The 23,473-nt window shown below is 54.6% G+C and overlaps 2 protein-coding genes across 2 annotated transcripts; both read left to right on the top strand.

Annotated features, from left to right (window-relative positions):
- Positions 1–84: 84 nt before the first annotated feature.
- LOC128022817 (fibroin heavy chain-like) lies at positions 85–8,769 on the top strand. Its single transcript, XM_052610602.1, has 6 exons — positions 85–272; positions 500–631; positions 1,045–4,931; positions 5,028–5,085; positions 5,158–7,869; positions 8,708–8,769. Exons 1-6 carry the CDS (start codon positions 179–181, stop codon positions 8,767–8,769), a joined length of 6,945 nt encoding a protein of 2,314 aa, XP_052466562.1. The 5' UTR covers positions 85–178.
- Positions 8,770–9,032: 263 nt separating this feature from the next.
- LOC128022816 (fibroin heavy chain-like) lies at positions 9,033–18,497 on the top strand. The gene has a single exon (XM_052610601.1). It carries the CDS (start codon positions 9,033–9,035, stop codon positions 17,844–17,846), a length of 8,814 nt encoding a protein of 2,937 aa, XP_052466561.1. The 3' UTR covers positions 17,847–18,497.
- Positions 18,498–23,473: the final 4,976 nt, after the last annotated feature.

The following is a 23,473-nucleotide window of genomic DNA, read 5'->3' as shown; positions in this document are numbered from 1 at the left end:
GATCAGGGTTGGAATTGACAAGTTCTCCTTGGATCTTTAAAATCCCACTTTACAGAGCCTGATAATACAGTAACACGTATTTGTTTTAGTTTTGTGCGTGGCACTGTCTGCTTCTCCTGACGCACCAATTTGGTGCATATTTTTTGCAGAGATAGTTGTGAGATCACAGGCTGGGAGGATGACAGCTAGAGTGTATTTCTCGTTGATTGTGGTTTCATCCTGTCTGTTTGGATACTTGAGTAAAACTCATGCCATTCAAAGTCAAACCACTGGTGAGAAGATCTTTTGATTACATTATACAGCCAGAAGAAACGCAGACATAAGTGACTCAGTCTTTGAAAGTAATTAACGGTTTATGAATTAGTAAGTTTTAAAACCCTTTTTCATTTGAAGCAGACAAATATGTAAAATTTTTATTTAGGTTTGAGATCCATTGTAAAATCCCTGATTTACAAATGCTGAAACTGACCTCCCCCAATCATCCTCTTGAATTCTTTAGTGGATGGTTTATGTCCTGCGAGGCTGACTGTTGTGCCGTCCCATCGAGGATGTTCTTCTGATCAAGATTGCCCTGGAGGACACAAATGCTGTCAATTTGACAGTGGGCCTGTTTGTGTGCTGCCTGTTTTCAGTGAGTTTAATGATCGATGTTAAAGGTCAAAAAAGAAAAACCTAACAATTATTTCAATGTAAATTAAGCAGAAACTTTGCCTCTTGTTGTTTTGATCTAAAGTAGGTTTGAATTAATCCATTAGGATAGTTTTGAGCACAGGATTGCTTTTACAAAATAAAGCAGAATAATACTTTGAACAACGGCTCTCAATTGCAATCTTGGGGATCCCCTGCTTCACATTTTGTATGTCTCCCTTATTTAACACCCCTGATTGTGCATAGCAGGGGGTCCCCAGGACTGGAAATGAGAACCACTAAGCAAGTTTTACCTATTGAGTGAGCTCTATTCATGCTTTGAGTTTTGAATTTGTATATTGAAGTGGCAAATTGTCTATATGCCCAAACTTAAGCCAACTATCTGTCTTCATGCAGTGAAACCGGGTCAGTGTCCCATACCAGAGATGATTCCCTTCTGTGCTGAAAGCTGTGTCCATGATGGCCAGTGTCCTGCCTCACAGAAGTGTTGCCCAACCACCGGTGGCTTTGCATGCAGTGAACCATGTAGTCAGGGACGAGGACCGGCAAGTTGCCAGGGAAGAGTTATTGGTCAGGGAAGTAGTATAGGACGCGTTATTGTCCAGAGAAGCAGCCAGAGCCAGGAAAGCAATATTGGGCAGGGAAGTGGTCTTGGCCAGGGAGGCGGTCTGGGAAGTGGTCTTGGCCAGGGAGGCGGTCTTGGCCAGGGAGGGGGTCTGGGAAGTGGTCTTGGACAGGGAGGCGGTCTTGGCCAGGGAGGCGGTCTGGGAGGCGGTCTGGGAAGCGGACTTGGCCAGGGAGGCGGTCTGGGAAGCGGTCTTGGACAGGGAGGCGGTCTGGGAAGCGGACTTGGCCAGGGAGGCGGTCTGGGAAGCGGTCTTGGACAGGGAGGCGGACTTGGCCAGGGAGGCGGTATGGGAAGCGGACTTGGCCAGGGAGGCGGTATGGGAAGCGGACTTGGCCAGGGAGGCGGTCTGGGAAGCGGTCTTGGACAGGCAGGCGGTCTGGGAAGAGGACTTGGACAGGGAGGCGGTCTGGGAAGCGGTCTTGGACAGGGAGGCGGTCTTGGACAGGGAGGTGGTCTGGGAAGCGGTCTTGGACAGGGAGGCGGTCTTGGACAGGGAGGCGGTCTTGGACAGGGAGGCGGTCTTGGACAGGGAGGCGGTCTTGGACAGGGAGGCGGTCTGGGAAGCGGTCTTGGACAGGGAGGCGGTCTGGGAAGCGGTCTTGGACAGGGAGGCGGTCTTGGCCAGGGAGGCGGTCTGGGAAGCGGTCTTGGACAAGGAGGCGGTCTTGGACAGGGAGGCGGTCTTGGACAGGGAGGCGGTCTTGGACAGGGAGGCGGTCTTGGACAGGCAGGCGGCCTGGGAAGCGGACTTGGACAGGGAGGCGGTCTGGGAAGCGGTCTTGGACAGGGAGGCGGTCTTGGACAGGGAGGCGGTCTGGGAAGCGGTCTTGGACAGGGAGGCGGTCTTGGACAGGGAGGCGGTCTGGGAGGCGGTCTTGGACAGGGAGGCGGTCTTGGACAGGGAGGCGGTCTTGGACAGGGAGGCGGTCTGGGAAGCGGTCTTGGACAGGGAGGCGGTCTTGGACAGGGAGGCGGTCTGGGAAGCGGTCTTGGACAGGGAGGCGGTCTTGGACAGGGAGGCGGTCTTGGACAGGGAGGCGGACTTGGACAGGGAGGCGGTCTGGGAAGCGGACTTGGACAGGGAGGCGGTCTTGGACAGGGAGGCGGTCTTGGCCAGGGAGGCGGTCTGGGAAGCGGACTTGGCCAGGGAGGCGGTCTGGGAAGCGGACTTGGCCAGGGAGGCGGTCTGGGAAGCGGACTTGGCCAGGGAGGCGGTCTGGGAAGCGGACTTGGACAGGGAGGCGGTCTGGGAAGCGGACTTGGACAGGGAGGCGGTCTGGGAAGCAGTCTTGGACAGGGAGGCGGTCTTGGCCAGGGAGGCGGTATGGGAAGCGGACTTGGCCAGGGAGGCGGTCTGGGAAGCGGTCTTGGACAGGGAGGCGGTCTTGGACAGGGAGGCGGACTGGGAAGCGGACTTGGCCAGGGAGGCGGTCTTGGACAGGGAGGTGGTCTGGGAAGCGGTCTTGGCCAGGGAGGCGGTCTTGGCCAGGGAGGCGGTATGGGAAGTGGTCTTGGCCAGGGAGGCGGTCTTGGACAGGGAGGCGGACTTGGCCAGGGAGGCGGTCTGGGAAGCGGACTTGGCCAGGGAGGCGGTCTGGGAAGCGGTCTTGGACAGGGAGGCGGTCTTGGCCAGGGAGGCGGTCTGGGAAGCGGTCTTGGACAGGGAGGCGGTCTTGGACAGGGAGGCGGTCTTGGACAGGGAGGCGGTCTTGGACAGGGAGGCGGTCTTGGACAGGGAGGCGGTCTTGGACAGGGAGGCGGTCTTGGACAGGGAGGCGGTCTGGGAAGCGGACTTGGACAGGGAGGCGGTCTGGGAAGCGGACTTGGACAGGGAGGCGGTCTTGGACAGGGAGGCGGTCTTGGCCAGGGAGGCGGTCTGGGAAGCGGACTTGGCCAGGGAGGCGGTCTGGGAAGCGGACTTGGCCAGGGAGGCGGTCTGGGAAGCGGACTTGGCCAGGGAGGCGGTCTGGGAAGCGGACTTGGACAGGGAGGCGGTCTGGGAAGCGGACTTGGACAGGGAGGCGGTCTGGGAAGCAGTCTTGGACAGGGAGGCGGTCTTGGCCAGGGAGGCGGTATGGGAAGCGGACTTGGCCAGGGAGGCGGTCTGGGAAGCGGTCTTGGACAGGGAGGCGGTCTTGGACAGGGAGGCGGACTGGGAAGCGGACTTGGCCAGGGAGGCGGTCTTGGACAGGGAGGTGGTCTGGGAGGCGGTCTTGGCCAGGGAGGCGGTCTTGGCCAGGGAGGCGGTCTTGGCCAGGGAGGCGGTCTTGGCCAGGGAGGCGGTCTGGGAGGCGGTCTTGGCCAGGGAGGCGGTCTGGGAAGCGGTCTTGGCCAGGGAGGTGGTCTTGGCCAGGGAGGCGGTCTTGGCCAGGGAGGTGGTATGGGAAGCGGTCTTGCCCAGGGAGGAGATATGGGAAGCGGTCTTGGCCAGGGAGGCGGTCTTGGCCAGGGAGGCGGTCTTGGCCAGGGAGGCGGTCTTGGCCAGGGAGGCGGTCTTGGCCAGGGAGGAGGTATGGGAAGCGGTCTTGGCCAGGGAGGCGGTCTTGGCCAGGGAGGCGGTCTTGGCCAGGGAGGCGGTATGGGAAGCGGACTTGGCCAGGGAGGCGGTCTTGGCCAGGGAGGCGGTATGGGAAGCGGACTTGGCCAGGGAGGCGGTCTTGGACAGGGAGGCGGTATGGGAAGCGGTCTTGGCCAGGGAGGCGGTCTTGGACAGGGAGGCGGTCTTGGCCAGGGAGGCGGTATGGGAAGTGGTCTTGGCCAGGGAGGCGGTCTTGGACAGGGAGGCGGACTTGGCCAGGGAGGCGGTCTGGGAAGCGGACTTGGCCAGGGAGGCGGTCTGGGAAGCGGTCTTGGCCAGGGAGGTGGTATGGGAAGCGGACTTGGTCTGGGCGGCGGTCTTGGTTTTGGCCAGGGAGGCGGTCTGGGCCAGGGAGGCGGTCTGGGCCAGGGAGGCGGTCTGGGAAGCGGTCTTGGCCAGGGAGGCGGTCTGGGAAGCGGACTTGGTCTGGGCGGCGGTCTTGGTTTTGGTCAGGGAAGTGGTCTTGGAAAGGGAGGCGGTATGGGAAGCGGTCTTGGCCAGGGAGGCAGTCTTGGTTTTGGTCAGGGAAGTGGTTTTGGACAGGGAAGCGGCCAGGGAAGGGTTGTTGGTCAGGGAAGCAGCCAGGGCCAGGGAAGCGGTATGGAAAGTGGCATGGTTAGCGTTGTGGGCCAGGGAAGTGGCAAGGACCAGAGAACTGGCCAGGGCCAGGCAAGCATTGTTGGCCAGGGAAATGCTTCGGGACGCAGCCAGGCCCAAGGAAGCAAAATGGGAAGCGGCCAGGGACAAGGAAGCGGTATGGGAAGTGGCCAGGGCCGGGCAAGCGTTTTTGGCCAGGGAAATATTGTGGGAAGCAGTCTTGGCCAGGGAAGTGGTATGGGAAGTGGTGTTGGCCAGGGAAGCATTATGGGAAGTGGCCAGGGAAGCGGACAGGGCCAGGCAAGCATTGCTGGCCAGGGAAATACTGTGGAAAGCAGTCTTGGCCAAGGAAGCAGCATGGGCCAGGCAAGCAGTCTTGGCCAAGGAAGTAACCAGGTCCTGGCAAGTGTTGTTGGCCAGGGAAGCGGCCGGGGCCAAGGCCAGGGAAATACTGTGGCAAGCGGCCAGGGAAGCGGAGTGGTAAGCGGCCAGGGCCAGGGAAGCGGAGGGGTAAGCGGCCAGGGCCAGGGAAGCGGAGGGGTAAGCGGCCAGGGCCAGGGAGGCGGTCTTGGCCAGGGAGGCGGTATGGGAGGCGGTCTTGGTTTTGGTCAGGGAAGTGGTCTTGGAAAGGGAGGTGGTATGGGAAGCGGTCTTGGCCAGGGAGGCAGTCTTGGTTTTGGTCAGGAAAGTGGTCTTGGACAGGGAGGCGGTCCAGGCCAGGGAGGCGGTATAGGAAGCGGTCTTGGCCAGGGAGGTGGTATGGGAAGCGGTCTTGGCCAGGGAAGCGGACTTGGACTGGGGAGTGGAATCGGAAGCGGTCTTGGCCAGGGAGGTACTATGGGAAGCAGACTTGGCCTGGGAAGCGGCCAGGGCCTGGGAAGTGGTCTTGGCCAGGGAAGTGTCATGGGAAGCGGTCCTGGCCTTGGTAAGGGAAGGGTTATTGGCCAGGGAAGCGGCCAGGGGAGCGGCATGGGCCAGGGAAGCGGTATGGGAAGTGGCATGGTTAGTGTTGTGGGCCAGGGAAGCGGCAAGGACCAGAGAAGTGGCCAGGGCCAGGCAAGCATTGTTGGCCAGGGAAATGCTTCGGGACGCAGCCAGGGCCAAGGAAGCAAAATGGGAAGCGGCCAGGGACAGGGAAGCGGTATGGGAAGTGGCCAGGGCCAGGCAAGCATTTTTGGCCAGGGAAATATTGTGGGAAGCAGTCTTGGCCAGGGAAGTGGTATGGGAAGTGGTGTTGGCCAGGGAAGCAGTATGGGAAGTGGCCAGGGAAGCGGACAGGGCCAGCCAAGCATTGCTGGCCAGGGAAATACTGTGGAAAGCAGTCTTGGCCAAGGAAGTAACCAGGTCCTGGCAAGGGTTGTTGGCCAGGGAAGCGGCCAGGGCCAGGGAAGCAGAGTGGCAAGCGGCCAGGTCCAGGGCCAGGGAAATACTGTGGCAAGCGGCCAGGGCCAGGCAGGCATTGCTGGCCAGGGAAATACTGTGGCAAGCGGCCAGTTCCAGGCAAGCGTTATTGGCCAGGGAAGCGGTGTGGGAAGCGGCCAGGGCCAGGGAAGCGGAGTGGAAAGCAGCCAGGGCCAGGGAAGTGGTATGGGAAGCGGTGTTGGCCAGGGAAATATTGTGGGAAGCGGCCAGGCAGGCATTGCCAGCCAGGGAAATACTGTGGCAAGCGGCCAGGGCCAAGCAGGCATTGCTGGCCAGGGAAGTACTGTGGCAAGCGGCCAGGGCCAGGCAGGCATTGCTGGCCAGGGAAATTATATAGAAAGCCGCCAGTTCCAGGCAAACATTATTGGCCAGGGAAGTGGACTGGGAAGCGGCCAAGGAAGTGGACTGGGAAGCGGCCAGGGCCAGGGAAGCATTGCTGGCCAGGGAAATACTATTGCAAGCGGCCAGGCAAGCTTTGCTGGCCAGGGAAATACTATGGTGAGCGGCCAGGGCCAGGCAGGCATTGTTGGCCAGGGAAATACTATGGGAAGTGGCCAGGGCCTGGGAAGCATTGCTGGCCAGGGTAATACTATGGCAAGCGGCCAGGGCCTGGGAAGCATTGCTGGCCAGGGACATACTATGGCAAGCGGCCAGGGGCTGGGAAGCATTGCTGGCCAGGGAAATGATATAGAAAGCGGCCAGTTCCAGGCAAGCTTTATTGGCCAGGGAAGCGGCGTGGTAAGAGGAGTGGGAAGCGGCCAGGGCCAGGGAAGCGGAGTGGGGAGCGGCCAGGGCCAGGGCCAGGGCCAGGGAAGCATTGCTGGCCAGGGAAATACTATGGCGAGCGGCCAGGCAGGCATTGCTGGCCAGGGAAATACTATGGCAATCGGCCAGGCAGGCATTGCTGGCCAGGGAAATACTATGGCGAGCGGCCAGGGCCAGGCAGGCATTGCTGGCCAGGGAAATACTATGGCAATCGGCCAGCCAGGCATTGCTGGCCAGGGAAATACTATGGCAATCGGCCAGGCAGGCATTGTTGGCCAGGAAAGTACTATGGGAAGCGGCCAGGGCCAGGGAAGCATTGCTGGCCAGGGAAATACTATGGCAAGCAGCCAGGGCCAGGCAGGCATTGCTAGCCAGGGAAATACTATGGCAAGCGGCCAGGGCCAGGCAAGTGTTATTGGCCAGGGAAATATTGTGGGAAGCGGCCAAGGCCAGGCAAGCATTGCTGGCCAGGGAAGCGGTGTGGGAAGCGGCCAGGGCCAGGGAAGAATTGCTGGCCAGGGAAGCGGAGTGGGAAGCGGCCAGGGCCAGGGAAGCGGAGTGGGAAGCGGCCAGGGTCAGGGAAGTGGAGTGGGAAGCGGCCAGGGCCATGGAAATGGATTGGGAAGCGGCCAGGGCCTGGGAAGCATTGCTGGTCAGGGAAATTATATAGAAAGCAGCCAGTTCCAGGCAAGCATTATTGGCCAGGGAAGTGGTGTGGGAAGCGGCCACGGCCAGGCAAGCGGCCAGGGCCAGGGAAGCGGAGTGGCAAGCGGCCACGGCCAGGCAAGCGGCCAGGGCCAGGGAAGCGGAGTGGCAAGCGGCCATGGCCAGGCAAGCGGCCAGGGCCAGGGCCAGGGAAGCGGAGTGGCAAGCGGCCATGGCCAGGCAAGCGGCCAGGGCCAGGGAAGCGGAGTGGCAAGCGGCCACGGCCAGGGAAGCATTGCTGGCCAGGGAAATTATATAGAAAGCAGCCAGTTCCAGGCAAGCATTATTGGCCAGGGAAGTGGTGTGGGAAGCGGCCACGGCCAGGCAAGCGGCCAGGGCCAGGGAAGCGGAGTGGCAAGCGGCCATGGCCAGGCAAGCGGCCAGGGCCAGGGCCAGGGAAGCGGAGTGGCAAGCGGCCATGGCCAGGCAAGCGGCCAGGGCCAGGGAAGCGGAGTGGCAAGCGGCCACGGCCAGGGAAGCATTGCTGGCCAGGGAAATACTATGGCGAGCGGCCAGGGCCAGGCAGGCATTGTTGGCCAGGGAAGCATTGCTGGCCAGGGAAATACTATGGCGAGCGGCCAGGGCCAGGGAAGCGGCATGGGAAGCGGCCAGGGCCAGGGAAGCATTGCTGGCCAGGGAAATACTATGGCAAGCGGCCAGGGAAGCATTGCTGGCCAAGGAAATACTATGGCAAGCGGCCACGGCCTGGGAAGCATTGCTGGCCAGGGTAATACTATGGCAAGCGGGCAGGGCCTGGGAAGCATTGCTGGCCAGGGTAATACTATGGCAAGCGGCCAGGGCCTGGGAAGCATTGCTGGTCAGGGAAATACTATGGGAAGCGGCCAGGCAAGCATTGCTGGCCAGGGAAATACTATGGCCAGCGGCCAGGGACAGGCAGGCATTGCTAGCCAGGGAAATACTATGGCAAGCAGCCAGGGCCAGGCAGGCATTGCTAGCCAGGGTAATACTATGGCAAGCGGCCAGGGCCAGGCAAGCATTGTTGGCCAGGGAAGCGGTGTGGGAAGCGGCCAGGGCCTGGGAAGCATTGCTGGCCAGGGAAGCGGAGTGGGAAGCGGCCAGGGCCAGGGAAGCGGAGTGGGAAGCTACCAGGGCCATGGAAATGGATTGGGAAGCGGCCACGGCCTGGGAAGCATTGCTGGTCAGGGAAATTATATAGAAAGCAGCCAGTTCCAGGGAAGCGGCCAGGGAAGTGGTATGGCAAGCGGCCAGGGCCAGGGAAGCATTGCTGGCCAGGGAAATACTATGGGAAGCGGCCAGGCAAGCATTGCTGGCCAGGGAAATACTATGGCCAGCGGCCAGGGCCTGGCAAGCATTGCTGGCCAGGGAAATACTGTGTCAAGCAGCCAGGGCCAGGCAGGCATTGCTGGCCAGGGAAATACTATGGCAAGCGGCCAGGGCCAGGTAGGCATTGTTGGCCAGGTAAATATTGTGGGAAGTGGCCAAGGCCAGGCAAGCATTGTTGGCCAGGGAAGCGGTGTGGGAAGCGGCCAGGGAAGCATTGCTGGCCAGGGAAGCGGAGTGGGAAGCGGAGTGGGAAGCGGCCAGGGCCTGGGAAGCATTGCTGGTCAGGGAAATGATATAGAAAGCAGCCAGTTCCAGGGAAGCGGCCAGGGAAGTGGTATGGCAAGCGGCCAGGGCCAGGGAAGCATTGCTGGCCAGGGAAATACTATGGGAAGCGGCCAGGCAAGCATTGCTGGCCAGGGAAATACTATGGCCAGCGGCCAGGGCCTGGCAAACATTGCTGGCCAGGGAAATACTGTGGCAAGCAGCCAGGGCCAGGCAGGCATTGCTGGCCAGGGAAATACTGTGGCAAGCGGCCAGGGCCAGGTAGGCATTGTTGGCCAGGTAAATATTGTGGGAAGCGGCCAAGGCCAGGCAAGCATTGTTGGCCAGGGAAGCGGAGTGGCAAGCGGCCAGGTCCAGGGAAGCGGAGTGGCAAGCGGCCAGGGCCAGGGAAGCGGAGTGGCAAGCGGCCAGGGCCAGGGAAGCGGAGTGGCAAGCGGCCAGGGCCAGGGAAGCGGAGTGGCAAGCGGCCAGGGCCAGGGAAGCGGAGTGGCAAGCGGCCACGGCCAGGGAAGCGGAGTGGCAAGCGGCCAGGGAAGTGGTATGGCAAGCGGCCAGGGCCAGGGAAGCATTGCTGGCCAGGGAAATACTATGGCAAGCGGCCAGGGCCAGGCAAGTGTTATTGGCCAGGGAAATATTGTGGGAAGCGGCCAGGGAAGCATTGCTGGCCAGGGAAATACTATGGCAAGCGGCCAGGGCCAGGCAAGTGTTATTGGCCAGGGAAATATTGTGGGAAGCGGCCAGGCAAGCATTGTTGGCCAGGGAAGCGGTGTGGGAAGTGGCCAAGGCCAGGCAAGCATTGTTGGCCAGGGAAGCTGTGTGGGAAGCGGCCAGGGCCAGGGAAGCGGCCAGGGAAGCATTGCTGGCCAGGGAAGCGGAGTGGGAAGCGGCCAGGGCCAGGGAAGCGGAGTGGGAAGCGGCCAGGGCCAGGGAAGCATTGCTGGCCAGGGAAATACTATGGCAATCGGCCAGGCAGGCATTGTTGGCCAGGGAAGCGGAGTGGCAAGCGGCCAGGGCCAGGGAAGCGGCATGGGAAGTGGCCAGGGCCTGGGAAGCGGCATGGGAAGTGGCCAGGGCCTGGGAAGCATTGCTGGCGAGGGAAATAGTATGGCGAGCGGCCAGGGCCAGGCAGGCATTGTTGGCCAGGGAAGCATTGCTGGCCAGGGAAATACTATGGCAAGCGGCCAGGGCCAGGCAAGTGTTATTGGCCAGGGAAGCGGAGTGGCAAGCGGCCAGGGAAGCGGAGTGGCAAGCGGCCAGGGAAGCGGAGTGGCAAGCGGCCAGGGAAGCGGAGTGGCAAGCGGCCAGGGCCAGGGAAGCGGAGTGGCAAGCGGCCAGGGAAGTGGTATGGCAAGCGGCCAGGGCCAGGGAAGCATTGCTGGCCAGGGAAATACTATGGCAAGCGGCCAGGGCCAGGCAAGTGTTATTGGCCAGGGAAATATTGTGGGAAGCGGCCAGGCAAGCATTGTTGGCCAGGGAAGCGGTGTGGGAAGCGGCCAGGGTCAGGGAAGCGGAGTGGGAAGCGACCAGGGCCAGGGAAGTGGATTGGGAAGCGGCAAGGGCCTGGGAAGCATTGCTGGTCAGGGAAATTATATAGAAAGCAGCCAATTCCAGGCAAGCGTTATTGGCATGGGAAGCGGAGTGGGAAGCGGCCAGGGAAGTGGTATGGAAAGTGGCCAGGTCCAGGGAAGCATTGCTGGCCAGGGAAATACTGTGGGAAGCGGCCTGGGCCAAGGAAGCGGTATGGGAAGCGGTGTTGGCCAGGGAAGTGGCCAGGGCCAGGCAAGCATTGTTGGCAAGGAAAGTACTATGGAAAGCGTCCAGGGCCAGGGAAGCGGTATAGGAAGCGGCCAGGGCCTGGGAAGTGGTATAGGAAGTGGCCAGGGAAGCATTGTTGGCCAGGGAAATATTGTGGGAAGCGGCCTGGGCCAAGGAAGCGGTATGGGAAGCGGTGTTGGCCAGGGAAGTGGCCAGGGCCAGGCAAGCATTGTTGGCAAGGAAAGTACTATGGAAAGCGTCCAGGGCCAGGGAAGCGGTATAGGAAGCGGCCAGGGCCAGGGAAGCGGCCAGGGAAGCATTGCTGGCCAGGAAAATACTATGGCAAGCGGCCAGGCAAGCATTGTTGGCCAGGGAAATACTACGGCAAATGGCCAGGGCCAGGCAAGCATTGTTGACCAGGGACGTGGTATGGGAAGCGGCCAGGGCCAGGGAAGTGGTATGGGAAGTGGCCAGGGCCAGGGAAGCATTGCTAGCCAGGGAAATACTATGGAAAGTGGCCAGGGCCAGGGAAGCGGACAGGGCCTGGGAATCATGGTTGGCCATGGAAATACCATGGAAAGGGGCCAGGCAAGCATTGTTGGCCTGGAAAGTACTATGGGAAGCGGCCAGGGCCAGGGAAGCGGCCAGGGCCAGGGAAGCGGTATGGGAAGCGGCCAGGGCCAGGCAAGCATTGTTGGCCAGGGAAATATTGTGGAAAGCGGCCAGGGCCAGGGAAGTGGTATAGGAAGCGTCCAGGGCCTGGGAAGTGGTATGGGAAGCGGCCAGGGCCAGGGAAGCATTGTTGGCCTGGAAAGTACTATGGGAAGCGGCCAGGGTCAGGGAAGCGGCCAGGGCCAGGGAAGCGGTATGGGAAGCGGCCAAGGCCAGGCAAGCATTGTTGGCCAGGGAAATACTGTGGAAAGCGGCCAGGGCCAGGGAAGTGTTATAGGAAGCGTCCAGGGCCTGGGAAGTGGTATAGGAAGTGGCCAGGGCCAGGGAAGCATTGCTGGTCAGGGAAAAACTGTGGCAAGCGGCCAGGCAAGCATTGTTGGCCAGGGAAATACTACGGCAAACGGCCAGGCAAGCATTGTTGGCCAGGGAAGTGGTATGGGAAGCGGCCAGGGCCAGGGAAGCATTGCTGGCCAGGGAAATACTGTGGAAAGTGGCCAGGGCCAGGGAAGCGGTATGGGAAGCATTGTTGGCCTGGGAAGCGGTGTTGGCCAGGGAAGTGGCCAGGGCCAGGGAAGCGGTATAGGAAGCGGCCAGGGAAGCGGCCAGGGAAGCATTGCTGGCCAGGAAAATGCTATGGCAAGCAGCCAAGCGAACATTGTTGGCCAGGGACGTAGTATGGGAAGCGGCCAGGGAAGTGGTATGGGAAGTGGCCAGGGAAACATTGCTAGCCAGGGAAATACTATGGAAAGTGGCCAGGGAAGCAGACAGGGCCTGGGAATCATTGTTGGCCATAGAAATACTATGGAAAGGGGCCAGGCAAGGATTGTTGGCCAGGGAAATATTGTGGGAAGCGGCCAAGGCCAGGAAAGCGGTATGGGAAGCGGCCAGGGAAGCGGTATGGGAAGCCGCCAGGGCCAGGGAAGCGGTATGGGAAGTGGCCAGGGCCAGGCAAGCATTGTTGGCATGGAAAGTACTATGGAAAGCGGCCAGGGAAGTGGTATAGGAAGCGGCCAGGGCCTGGGAAGTGGTATAGGAAGCGGCCAGGGCCTGGGAATTGGTATAGGAAGCGGCCAGGGCCAGGGAAGCATTGCTGGCCAGGGAAATACTGTGGCAAGCGGCCAGGCAAGCATTGTTAGCCAGGGAAATACTACGGCAAACGGCCAGGCAAGCATTGTTGGCCAGGAAAGTGGTATGGGAAGTGGCCACAGCCAGGGAAGTGGTATGGGAAGCGGCCAGGGCCAGGGAAGCATTGCTGGCCAGGGAAATACAATGGCAATCGGCCAGGGCCAGGCAAGCATTGCTGGCCAGGGAAATATTATGACAAGCAGCCAGGCAAGCATTGTTGGCCAGGGAAATACTGTGGAAAGTGGTCAGGGCCAGGGAAGCATTGTTGGCCTGGGAAGCGGTGTTGGCCAGGGAAGTGGCCAGGGCCAGGGAAGCGGTGTAGGAAACGGCCAGGGAAGCATTGCTGGCCAGGAAAATACTATGGCAAGTGGCCAGGCAAGCATTGTTGGCCAAGGAAATATGATGGCAATCGGCCAGGCAAGCATTGTTGGCCAGGGACGTGGTATGGGAAGCGGCCAGGGAAGTGGTATGGGAAGCGGCCAGGGAAGTGGTATGGGAAGTGGCCAGGGAAACATTGCTAGCCAGGGAAATACTATGGAAAGTGGCCAGGGAAGCGGACAGGTCCTGGGAATCATTGTTGGCCATAGAAATACTATGGAAAGGGGCCAGGCAAGGATTGTTGGCCAGGGAAATATTGTGGGAAGCGGCCAAGGCCAGGAAAGCATTGTTGGCCTGGAAAGTACTATGGGAAGCGGCCAGGGAAGCCACCAGGGCCAGGGAAGCGGTATGGGAAGTGGCCAGGGCCAGGCAAGCATTGTTGGCATGGAAAGTACTATGGAAAGCGGCCAGGGCCAGGGAAGTGGTATAGGAAGCGGCCAGGGCCTGGGAAGTGGTATAGGAAGCGGCCAGGGCCAGGGAAGCATTGCTGGCCAGGGAAATACTGTGGCAAGCGGCCAGGCAAGCATTGTTGGCCAGGGAAATACTACGGCAAACGGCCAAGCAAGCATTGTTGGCCAGGAAAGTGGTATGGGAAGTGGCCACAGCCAGGGAAGTGGTATGGGAAGCGGCCAGGGCCAGGGAAGCATTGCTGGCCAGGGAAATACAATGGCAATCGGCCAGGGCCAGGCAAGCATTGCTGGCCAGGGAAATACTATGACAAGCAGCCAGGCAAGCATTGTTGGCCAGGGAAATACTATGGAAAGTGGCCAGGGCCAGGCAAGCATTGTTGGCCAGGGAAGTATTGTGGGAAGCGGCCTGGGCCAAGGAAGCGGTATGGGAAGCGGTGTTGGCCTGGGAAGTGGTGTTGGCCAGGGAAGTGGCCAGGGCCGGGGAAGCATTGCTAGCCAGGGAAATACTATGGAAAGGGGCCAGGCAAGCATTGTTGGCCAGGTAAATATTGTGGGAAGCGGCCAAGGCCAGGAAAGCAGTGTTGGCCTGGAAAGTACTATGGGAAGCGGCCAGGGCCAGGGAAGCGGTATGGGAAGCGGCCAGGGCCAGGCAAGCATTGTTGGCCAGGGAAATATTGTGAGAAGCGGCCAAGGCCAGGCAAGCATTGTTGGCCAGGGAAATACTACGGCAAACGGCCAGGCAAGCATTGTTGGCCAGGGACGTGGTATGGGAAGTGGCCAGGGCCAGGGAAGCATTGCTGGCCAGGGAAATACGATGGCAATCGGCCAGGGCCAGGCAAGCATTGCTGGCCAGGGAAATACTATGACAAGCAGCCAGGCAAGCATTGTTGGCCAGGGAAATACTGTGGAAAGTGGTCAGGGCCAGGGAAGCGGTATGGGAAGCATTGTTGGCCTGGGAAGCGGTGTTGGCCAGGGAAGTGGCCAGGGCCAGGGAAGCGGTGTAGGAAGCGGCCGGGGAAGCATTGTTGGCCAGGGAAATACTACGGCAAATGGCCAGGGCCAGGAAAGCATTGTTGGCCAGGGACGTGGTATGGGAAGTGGCCACGGCCAGGGAAGTGGTATGGGAAGCGGCCAGGGAAGCATTGCTGGCCAGGGAAATACGATGGCAATCGGCCAGGGCCAGGCAAGCATTGCTGGCCAGGGAAATACTACGGCAAACGGCCAGGCAAGCATTGTTGGCCAGGGAAGTGGTATGGGAAGCGGCCAGGGCCAGGGAAGCATTGTTGGCCAGGGAAATACTATGGCAATCGGCCAGGGCCAGGCAAGCATTGCTGGCCAGGGAAATACTATGACAAGCAGCCAGGCAAGCATTGTTGGCCAGGGAAATACTGTGGAAAGTGGCCAGGGCCAGGGAAGCGGTATGGGAAGCATTGTTGGCCTGGGAAGCGGTGTTGGCCAGGGAAGTGGCCAGGGAAGCGGCCAGGGAAGCATTGCTGGCCAGGAAAATGCTATGGCAAGCAGCCAGGCAAGCATTGTTGGCCAGGGACGTGGTATGGGAAGCGGCCAGGGCCAGGGAAGTGGTATGGGAAGTGGCCAGGGCCAGGGAAACATTGCTAGCCAGGGAAATACTATGGAAAGTGGCCAGGGAAGCGGACAGGGCCTGGGAATCATTGTTGGCCATGGAAATACTATGGAAAGGGGCCAGGCAAGGATTGTTGGCCACGGAAATATTGTGGGAAGCGGCCAAGGCCAGGAAAGCATTGTTGGCAAGGAAAGTACTATGGAAAGCGGCCAGGGCCAGGGAAGCGGTATGGGAAGCGGCCAGGGCCAGGGAAGCGGTATGGGAAGTGGCCAGGGCCAGGCAAGCATTGTTGGCAAGGAAAGTACTATGGAAAGCGGCCAGGGCCTGGGAAGCGGTATAGGAAGCGGCCAGGACCTGGGAAGTGGTATAGGAAGCGGCCAGGGCCAGGGAAGCATTGCTGGCCAGGGAAATACTGTGGCAAGCGGCCAGGCAAGCATTGTTGGCCAGGGAAATACTACGGCAAACGGCCAGGCAAGCATTGTTGGCCAGGGAAGTGGTATGGGAAGTGGCCACGGCCAGGGAAGTGGTATGGAAAGCGGCCAGGGCCAGGGAAGCATTGCTGGCCAGGGAAATACTATGGCAATCGGCCAGGGCCAGGCAAGCATTGCTGGCCAGGGAAATACTACGGCAAACGGCCAGGCAAGCATTGTTGGCCAGGGAAGTGGTATGGGAAGTGGCCACGGCCAGGGAAGTGGTATGGAAAGCGGCCAGGGCCAGGGAAGCATTGCTGGCCAGGGAAATACTATGGCAATCGGCCAGGGCCAGGCAAGCATTGCTGGCGAGGGAAAAACTATGGAAAGGGGCCAGGCAAGCATTGTTGGCCAGGTAAATATTGTGGGAAGAGGCCAAGGCCAGGAAAGCAGTGTTGGCCTGGAAAGTACTATGGGAAGCGGCCAGGGCCAGGGAAGCGGCCAGGGAAGCGGTATGGGAAGCAGCCAGGGCCAGGGAAGCGGTATGGGAAGCGGCCAGGGCCAGGCAAGCATTGTTGGCCAGGGAAATACTGTGGCAAGCGGCCAGGCAAGCATTGTTTCCCAGGGAAATACTACGGCAAACGGCCAGGCAAGCATTGTTTCCCAGGGAAATACTACGGCAAATGGCCAGGCAAGCATTGTTGGCCAGGGACGTGGTATGGGAAGTGGCCAGGGAAGCATTGCTGGCCAGGGAAATACGATGGCAATCGGCCAGGGCCAGGCAAGCATTGCTGGCCAGGGAAATACTATGGAAAGTGGTCAGGGCCATGGAAGCGGTATGGGAAGCATTGTTGGCCTGGGAAGCGGTGTTGGCCAGGGAAGTGGCCAGGGCCAGGGAAGCGGTGTAGGAAGCGACCAGGGAAGCATTGCTGGCCAGGAAAATACTATGGCAAGCGGCCAGGCAAGCATTGTTGGCCAGGGAAATACTACGGCAAATGGCCAGGGCCAGGCAAGCATTGTTGCCCAGGGACGTGGTATGGGAAGCGGCCAGGGCCTGGGAATCATTGTTGGCCATGGAAATACTATGGAAAGCGGCCAGGGCCAGGGAAGTGGTATAGGAAGCGGCCAGGGCCTGGGAAGTGGTATAGGAAGTGGCCAGGGCCAGGGAAGCATTGCTGGCCAGGGAAATACTGTGGCAAGCGGCCAGGCAAGCATTGTTGGCCAGGGAAGTGGTATGGGAAGTGGCCATGGCCAGGAAAGTTGTATGGGAAGCGGCCAGGGCCAGGGAAGCATTGCTGGCCAGGGAAATACTATGACAAGCAGCCAGGCAAGCATTGTTGACCAAGGAAATACTGTGGAAAGTGGCCAGGGACAGGCAAGCATTGTTAGCCAGGGAAATATTGTGGGAAGCGGCCTGGGACAGGGATGTGGTATGGGAAGCATTGTTGGCCTGGGAAGCAGTGTTGGCCAGGGAAGTGGCCAGGGCCAGGCAGGCATTGTTGGCAAGGAAAGTACTATGGAAAGCGTCCAGGGCCAGGGAAGCGGTATAGGAAGCGGCCAGGGCCAGGGAAGCGTCCAAGGAAGCATTGTTGGCCAGGGAAATACTATGGCAAGCAGCCAGGCAAGCATTGTTGGCCAGGGAAATACTATGGCAAGCGGCCAGGCAGGCATTGCTGGCCAGGGAAGTGGCCAGGGAAGCGGTATGGGAAGTAGCCAGGCAAGCATTGTTGGCCAAACAAATACTATGGGAAGCAGCCATGGCCAGGGAAGTGGTATGGAAAGCATTGTTGGCCAGGGAAGTACTATGGAATGTGGCTGGGGCCTGGGAAGCATTGTTGGCCATGGAAATACTATGGAAAGTTGTCTTGGCCAAGGAAGTAACCAGGTCCTGGCAAGCGTTGTTGGCCAGGGAAGTGGTGTGGGAAGCGGCCAAGGCCAGGCAAGTGGTATGGGACGTGGCCAGGGCCAGGCAAGCATTGTTGGCCAGGGAAGCAGCCAGGGCCAGGGAAGTGGTATGGGAGGCGGTCTGAGAAGCATTCTTGGCCTGGGAAATGGCCAGGGAAATATGGGAGGCATTGTGTGCCAAGGAAGTGGCAATGAGCAGGAAAACGGTATGGAAAGTGGCAAGGGAAACGTTGTGGGCCAGGGAAGGGAACAGGACCAGGGAAGTGGTTTGGGACGTGGCCAGGGAAGCGGAATGGCAAGTGGCCAGGTCCAGGCAAGCGTTGTGGGCCAGGGGATCAGCCAGGGCCATGAAAGCATTGTTAGCCAAGGAAGCAGTCTTGGCCAGGGAAGTACTATGGCAATGGGCCAAGCAAGCTTTGTTGGCCAGGGAAGCGGCCAAGGAAGCGGTATGGGAAGTGGTCTGAGAAGCATTCTTGGCCTGGGAAACGGCCAGGGAAGCAGGCCTTGCCTAGAAAGCAGCCAGGGTGTGGGATGTGGCAATGTCCAGAGTAGTGGCCAGGGTCTGGGAAGCAGTAACAGCCAGGGAAGTGAAATTGGCCAGGGAAGAGGACAAGGGAGCAGCGAAGGGAATGGTCGGGGATGTGACCAATATCAGGGATGTGGTCAAGGAAATGGTTGATTATAGTTAGGCATATGGTCATGGGAATTTTTGCATAACACTTACCAAAGATAGGTGTGTGTGTGTGTGTGTGTGTGTGTGTGTGTGTGTGTGTGTGTGTGTGTGTGTGTGTGTTTGTGGGGGGAGGTCCTTTTTTTTTCTGGCCATTCAGCGCTTTATGGCATATTTTTTCTGTCTGCTCAAACAGTGGGGAAAGAGATGGAAAATCTTTCAAAAATGTCACCACCTTAAATAAAAACTGCTTGATTTTGAAGTTTTTGGTATAATTTGACTTCTCACATAACTACTTTTGCATCAGTGCTTGAAGTTCCTCTCCATGAGACTTAGATATTTAGCCAAATATTAGTTTTGATATTGTATTTTAACTTTAATTTACTGTTGGCAAAGCGGAATTGTCTGCAGTCATTATTCCAGACAGGAGTCATTTTAATATGCCGATCTGGTGCTCTAGAAACATTTCATGAATGCTGAAAGCAAGTAGTACAATTAAGAGCTCATGAAAGTGATTATTCTGGGGTAATATGTTACTAGGAAACATTGATAAATATAGGAATACTATAATGGGTGATGCAGGTCAAAAGCTTATTGTGGACCAGTGTATTTGGAATAAGTCTTTACGTGTTTTTAAAATATGGTTTAAACAAAGTAAAAGAGGTGATATTGAATGGTTCATAGTACATGCTACATTTAATCTGGATCTTGATTTATTTTTCCCATGATTTGTTATCATACACATTTGTCTATATTATACATGTTGTAATGCAGTTCATTCGTGGGAAGGAGGAGGCAAGAACCGACGGACAATCAAATAAGACTTTAATAAAATCAAGACAAAACAGCACAACAGCCCCTTATGGATGACTGCCGTGTACAAAACATGTTTTATGCCGTGTCATAAAACATAATGCATTACGGTTTTCTAGAACCAAAACATTATATAATCTTGGCAACAAACATATCATTGGAAAGGTCTGAGTGTCAGGATTTCATATTTGGTGGTAATTTTGAGATCGAAGTCATATTCACAGAGAAATCTAGAGAAAAATTAAGCAAAATTCAAAATAGTTTTGATGAATCTCAGTGGCTGTGTGTGGTATGACGCCCTAAATAAAATCTCACAGGAACTTCAATTTTTTTCATAACAACTTCACATTTGTAACAACTTATTTAGACACAAAGCTTTAATTTTATAACAATTTTAGAGTAAAACCTGTTATGTAAAATATTTATAATAAAACAAAATTAATAGCGCATATTATATACAGTACATTTAAACTTCTATAACTTTTTGACACTTTAATTTGATACATAATTTTCTTTCATCTTTAAAAGGAGACCAACCTTACGTTTCTATTCCAAAATGTTCATAAATTACAGCAATGTAAGTTTGGATATTGCACTTTAATGCTTATTTAAAAAATGGGGGTGACAGTTAAGGGGTTAAATTAATTATTGTTTAGTATCCATTGTTCCATGTACTCATGTGACCATGCTACATGTGCATATGGCAGAGATTTTCTGAAAAATCTATTAAAGACATAGTCAAACAGACGATGAACACTATTAACAGCAATTATTATATGATGCAATGACACTTATATTAAAATTTGGTAGCTCTGTATGTTTCCGGGTTAGCATCATCTGAGGTCCTCCAAGGGGGTGACATCTCTTCTCAGGTGTTCTGGATCCAGACTGAAGCTTGTGTAAATCCTAGTATCCTGTGGTAAATCAGAGAAAAAAATAGAGACAGAATTAGCATAGCTGTTGTTCCAACCAAGTAAAATTAATTAGTTTAACCCAAGCTAAAGAATAATAATGTGCATTTGATCCGATATAACTGCAGTCCAAAATTATTTGAATGCTTGGCGAAAGAGATGTGTTTTTAATCTAGATTTAAACAGTTTCTCTAAACCCTGAACATTATCAGGAAGACTATTCCAGAGTTTTAAAAAGACAAGTTGCTATCTAATATAACACCCAGATTTTTGACTGTAGAGGAAATAACAGTACTTCCATATAGTGGCAAACTGTAATCTACGAGATTCTGTGTACTGTTTTTTTTTTTTTTTTTTTTTTTTTGATACAATAAATAATATCTCTTATCCGAATTTAATAGGAGAAAATTATTGGTCATCCAATCAATTACATTTTTAGCACACTCTGTTAGCTTAGACAATTTTGAAATTTCAACTTGTCTCGTTGAGATATATAGTTGAGTATCATCAACATAAGAGTGGAAACTAATCCCGTATTTTCTAATAATATTATGAAGTGGTAACATGTATATTGAAAATAGAAGAGGACCTAGGACAGATCCTTGCGGCACTCCATATTTTACTGGTGATAAATGAGATGACTCCCCATTTAAGGGGGCGGTGAAATGCTATTTCATGCATACTGAGTTTTTTTTACACTGTTAAAAAGTTGGATTCCCATGCTAAACATGGACAAAGTTTACTCCTTCCGGTTTGTTACAAGTTTCGGAAAAATTTTTTTTCGAGTATGGCTCTGTGTGACATTAGATGGAGCGGAATTTCCTCATATGGGTCCTAGGGCACTTCTGCCGGAAGAGCGCGCGCTCCCGTATAGCGAGGCTGAGCACAGACATTTCACTGATCAGAGCGATTCACTGATCAGAGCGAGAGCGTCGCGAAAAGTCACAAAAGAAGTGTGTTTTTGGTTGCCAGGGCAAGACAACCCTGCACAGATTACCAAAAAAACAGCATTAAGGGACCAGTGGATGGAGTTTATTTTTACAGAGCATCAACTGAGTTGTGCAAGTGTTTTTGTTTGTTCCCTGCATTTGTTTTACAAACAAGGCCCAGTTTGACGACGGATTTGCGTATCGTTTATTTCTTAAGGATGATGCAATCCCAACGAAAAAGGGTCACGATCGTGTGTTGGAACCGCAGGCGGTGAGTAAAACTGCTTAAAATATCTCTGCCTCCTTGTTAGTGCGTCCCTCCCATGCCGGAGACCCGGGTTCGATTCCCGCTCGGAGCGAGTCGTTGCTGCTGCTGCTTTCGTTCAGTTTCAGCCTCTGGATCTGATTCTGGATCATAAATAAACGGCTGAATCTGACTGTTAGCCATGGTTTGTTATGGATGATGGTTTTTCCCTCACGGTAATGTCACAGCTTCCACATGCTCTCAACGCAAAAGCCTTTTCGCGCTTGTGATTCTTTAGCTCCGCCCACACGTCACACCTCCAGCCGGTCGTGTTTTTCCGGGAAAAATCGGTACAGACTATCTTTCTCTTATGAATATAATAAAACTAAAGACTTTTTGGAGTTATGAAGGATGCAGTACTACTCTATAGGTACTCAAGATTTACAGGATATTGAGTGAAAACGAGCATTTCACCCCCCCTTTAAGATTCTCTTATATAACAAGGAGGCAGAGATATTTGAAGCAGTTTTACTCACCGCCTGTGGTTCCAACACACGATCGTGACCCTTTTTCCTTGGGATTGCATCATCCTTAAGAAATAAACGATACGCAAATCCGTCGTCAAACTGGGCCTTGTGAACAAGCATCTTCGAAATGCAGGGAACAAACAAAAACACTTGCACAACTCCGTTGATGCTCTGTAGAAATAAACTCCATCCACTGGTCCCTTAATGCTTTTTTTTTTTTTTTTTTGGTAATCTGTGCAGGGTTGTCTTGCCCTGACAACCAAAAACACACTTCTTTTGTGACATTTCGCGACGCTCTCGCTCTGATCAGTGAAGTCTGTTGTGCTCTCAGTGCTCTGCTATACGGGAGCGCGCGCTCTTCCGGCAGAAGTGCCCTCAGGACCCATATAAGGAAATTCCGCTCCATCTAACGTCACACAGAGCCATACTCGAAAAAAGCTTTCCGAAACTTGTGACAAACCGGAAGGAGTTTTTTGGGAACAAAAATACTCCTTCAAACGTACAACTTAATTTTTGAAACTTTGTCCATGTTTAGCATGGGAATCCAACTCTTTAACAGTGTAAAAAACTCAGTATGCATGAAATAGCATTTCACCCCCCCTTTAACAGATAAACACATGTAACTTAATCATAAGAATTTATTACAGATATGTCATAGAGCAGTACCAAAGTAGTCCAAATGACGATGCATTGCAGTTGCAATCCACTCTGGCAGAATATAATAGTAATACGAGGAGCAGGGCATAATTTAAGTTGTTAATCACTGAAAATACTATCCCGATCCAATCCATCAAGGCGCGCGTTTCTAATTCAAAACACGCATCACCGGAAACACGACATGTCACAATCTCTGACGAAACCGACGAGAGCCAATGAGCATTTGAAATCGCTGCCGTAAAACTTGTTGTAAAACTTCTTAACGACACATTTTTAAATGGTTACTATAGCTACAGAGGAAGGATATACATATCACCAATGAATGCCGTTTGAAGGGATCTGTTCCTCATATGGATATAGGATTTAAATAAAAATAAAATACTTTCATGATTATTTCATTTGATGCTTGTGCATGACAGCATACTAATAAAAATGGTGTGCCCCCACTCTCTATTATAGATCAGTGTGTGTCCCATAGTAAACCAAATAATATCACATGGTAACGTTTAAATACTATCTCTCTCTATTTCTTTTCATGTAAGGTTTCTAAGATTATTTGTACCAAGAATAATAATATACAATTTTATAAAATAATAATTAAGTAGTTTAATGCACTTGACTGATTTGCTTAATTTTGAAATTATAAAGTAGCATTCTGTTTTGACTTGCCGTTTTAAAGACTACATTTAACAATACTACACTTCATTAAAATGTATGTGATCATTTAACCATTATCATGCAATCTTGTATTTATCTTGTTTATCATGGGTCACATAATATGCTGCTAAATCTTAGCCTGATTTGGGCCACATATCACTGGACTGATCTGGGCCACACTCCTCCGACCAACAATTGGCCCTCATGTTGTTTGCTGGATCCCCGCCTTGCCGTAATTTCCACACGTGACCCAGATCCAGCTCTGGCTGAAAGGGTGCATGCCATTGTTTTCAGGAGGCCAGCAGTGCGACCTTGAGGCCACATATGGGCCAAGTCCGTTTGCTATGTGGGAACCTCCAGCAAGAATGTTTTTTTTCTTTCTTTCTTTCTTCTCTCTCCTCTATCGAGACGCACGCATTAAAGGGTTAGTTCGACCAATTTGCAAAATTATGTCATTAATAACTTACCCTCATGTTGTTCCAAACCTGTAAGACATCCACTTATTTTTGGAACACAGTTTAAGATATTTTAGATTTAGTCCAAGAGCTAAGTCCGTCCATTGAAGCTGTGTGTACGGTATACTGTCCATGTCCAGAAAGGTAAGAATAAGATCATCAAAGTAGTCCATGTGACATCAGAGGGTCAGATAGAGTTTTTTGAAGCATCGGAAATACATTTTGGTCCAAAAATAGCAAAAACTATGACTTTATTCAGCATTGTCTTCTCTTCCGTGTCTGTTGTAAGAAAGTTTAAAACGAAGCAGTTTGTCATATCCGGTTCGTGAACGAATCATTCGATGTAACCGGATCTTTTTGAACCAGTTCACCAAATCGAACTGAATCGTTTTAAACGGTTTTCATCTCCAATACGCATTAATCCACAATTTGGTTTTGAGTCA

The sequence above is a fragment of the Carassius gibelio genome, chromosome A11 (genome assembly GCF_023724105.1).
Source record: "Carassius gibelio isolate Cgi1373 ecotype wild population from Czech Republic chromosome A11, carGib1.2-hapl.c, whole genome shotgun sequence".
NCBI lineage: Eukaryota > Metazoa > Chordata > Actinopteri > Cypriniformes > Cyprinidae > Carassius > Carassius gibelio.
Note: the sequence above shows the minus strand (reverse complement) of the source record. Positions and strands in the feature narration are given on the sequence as shown.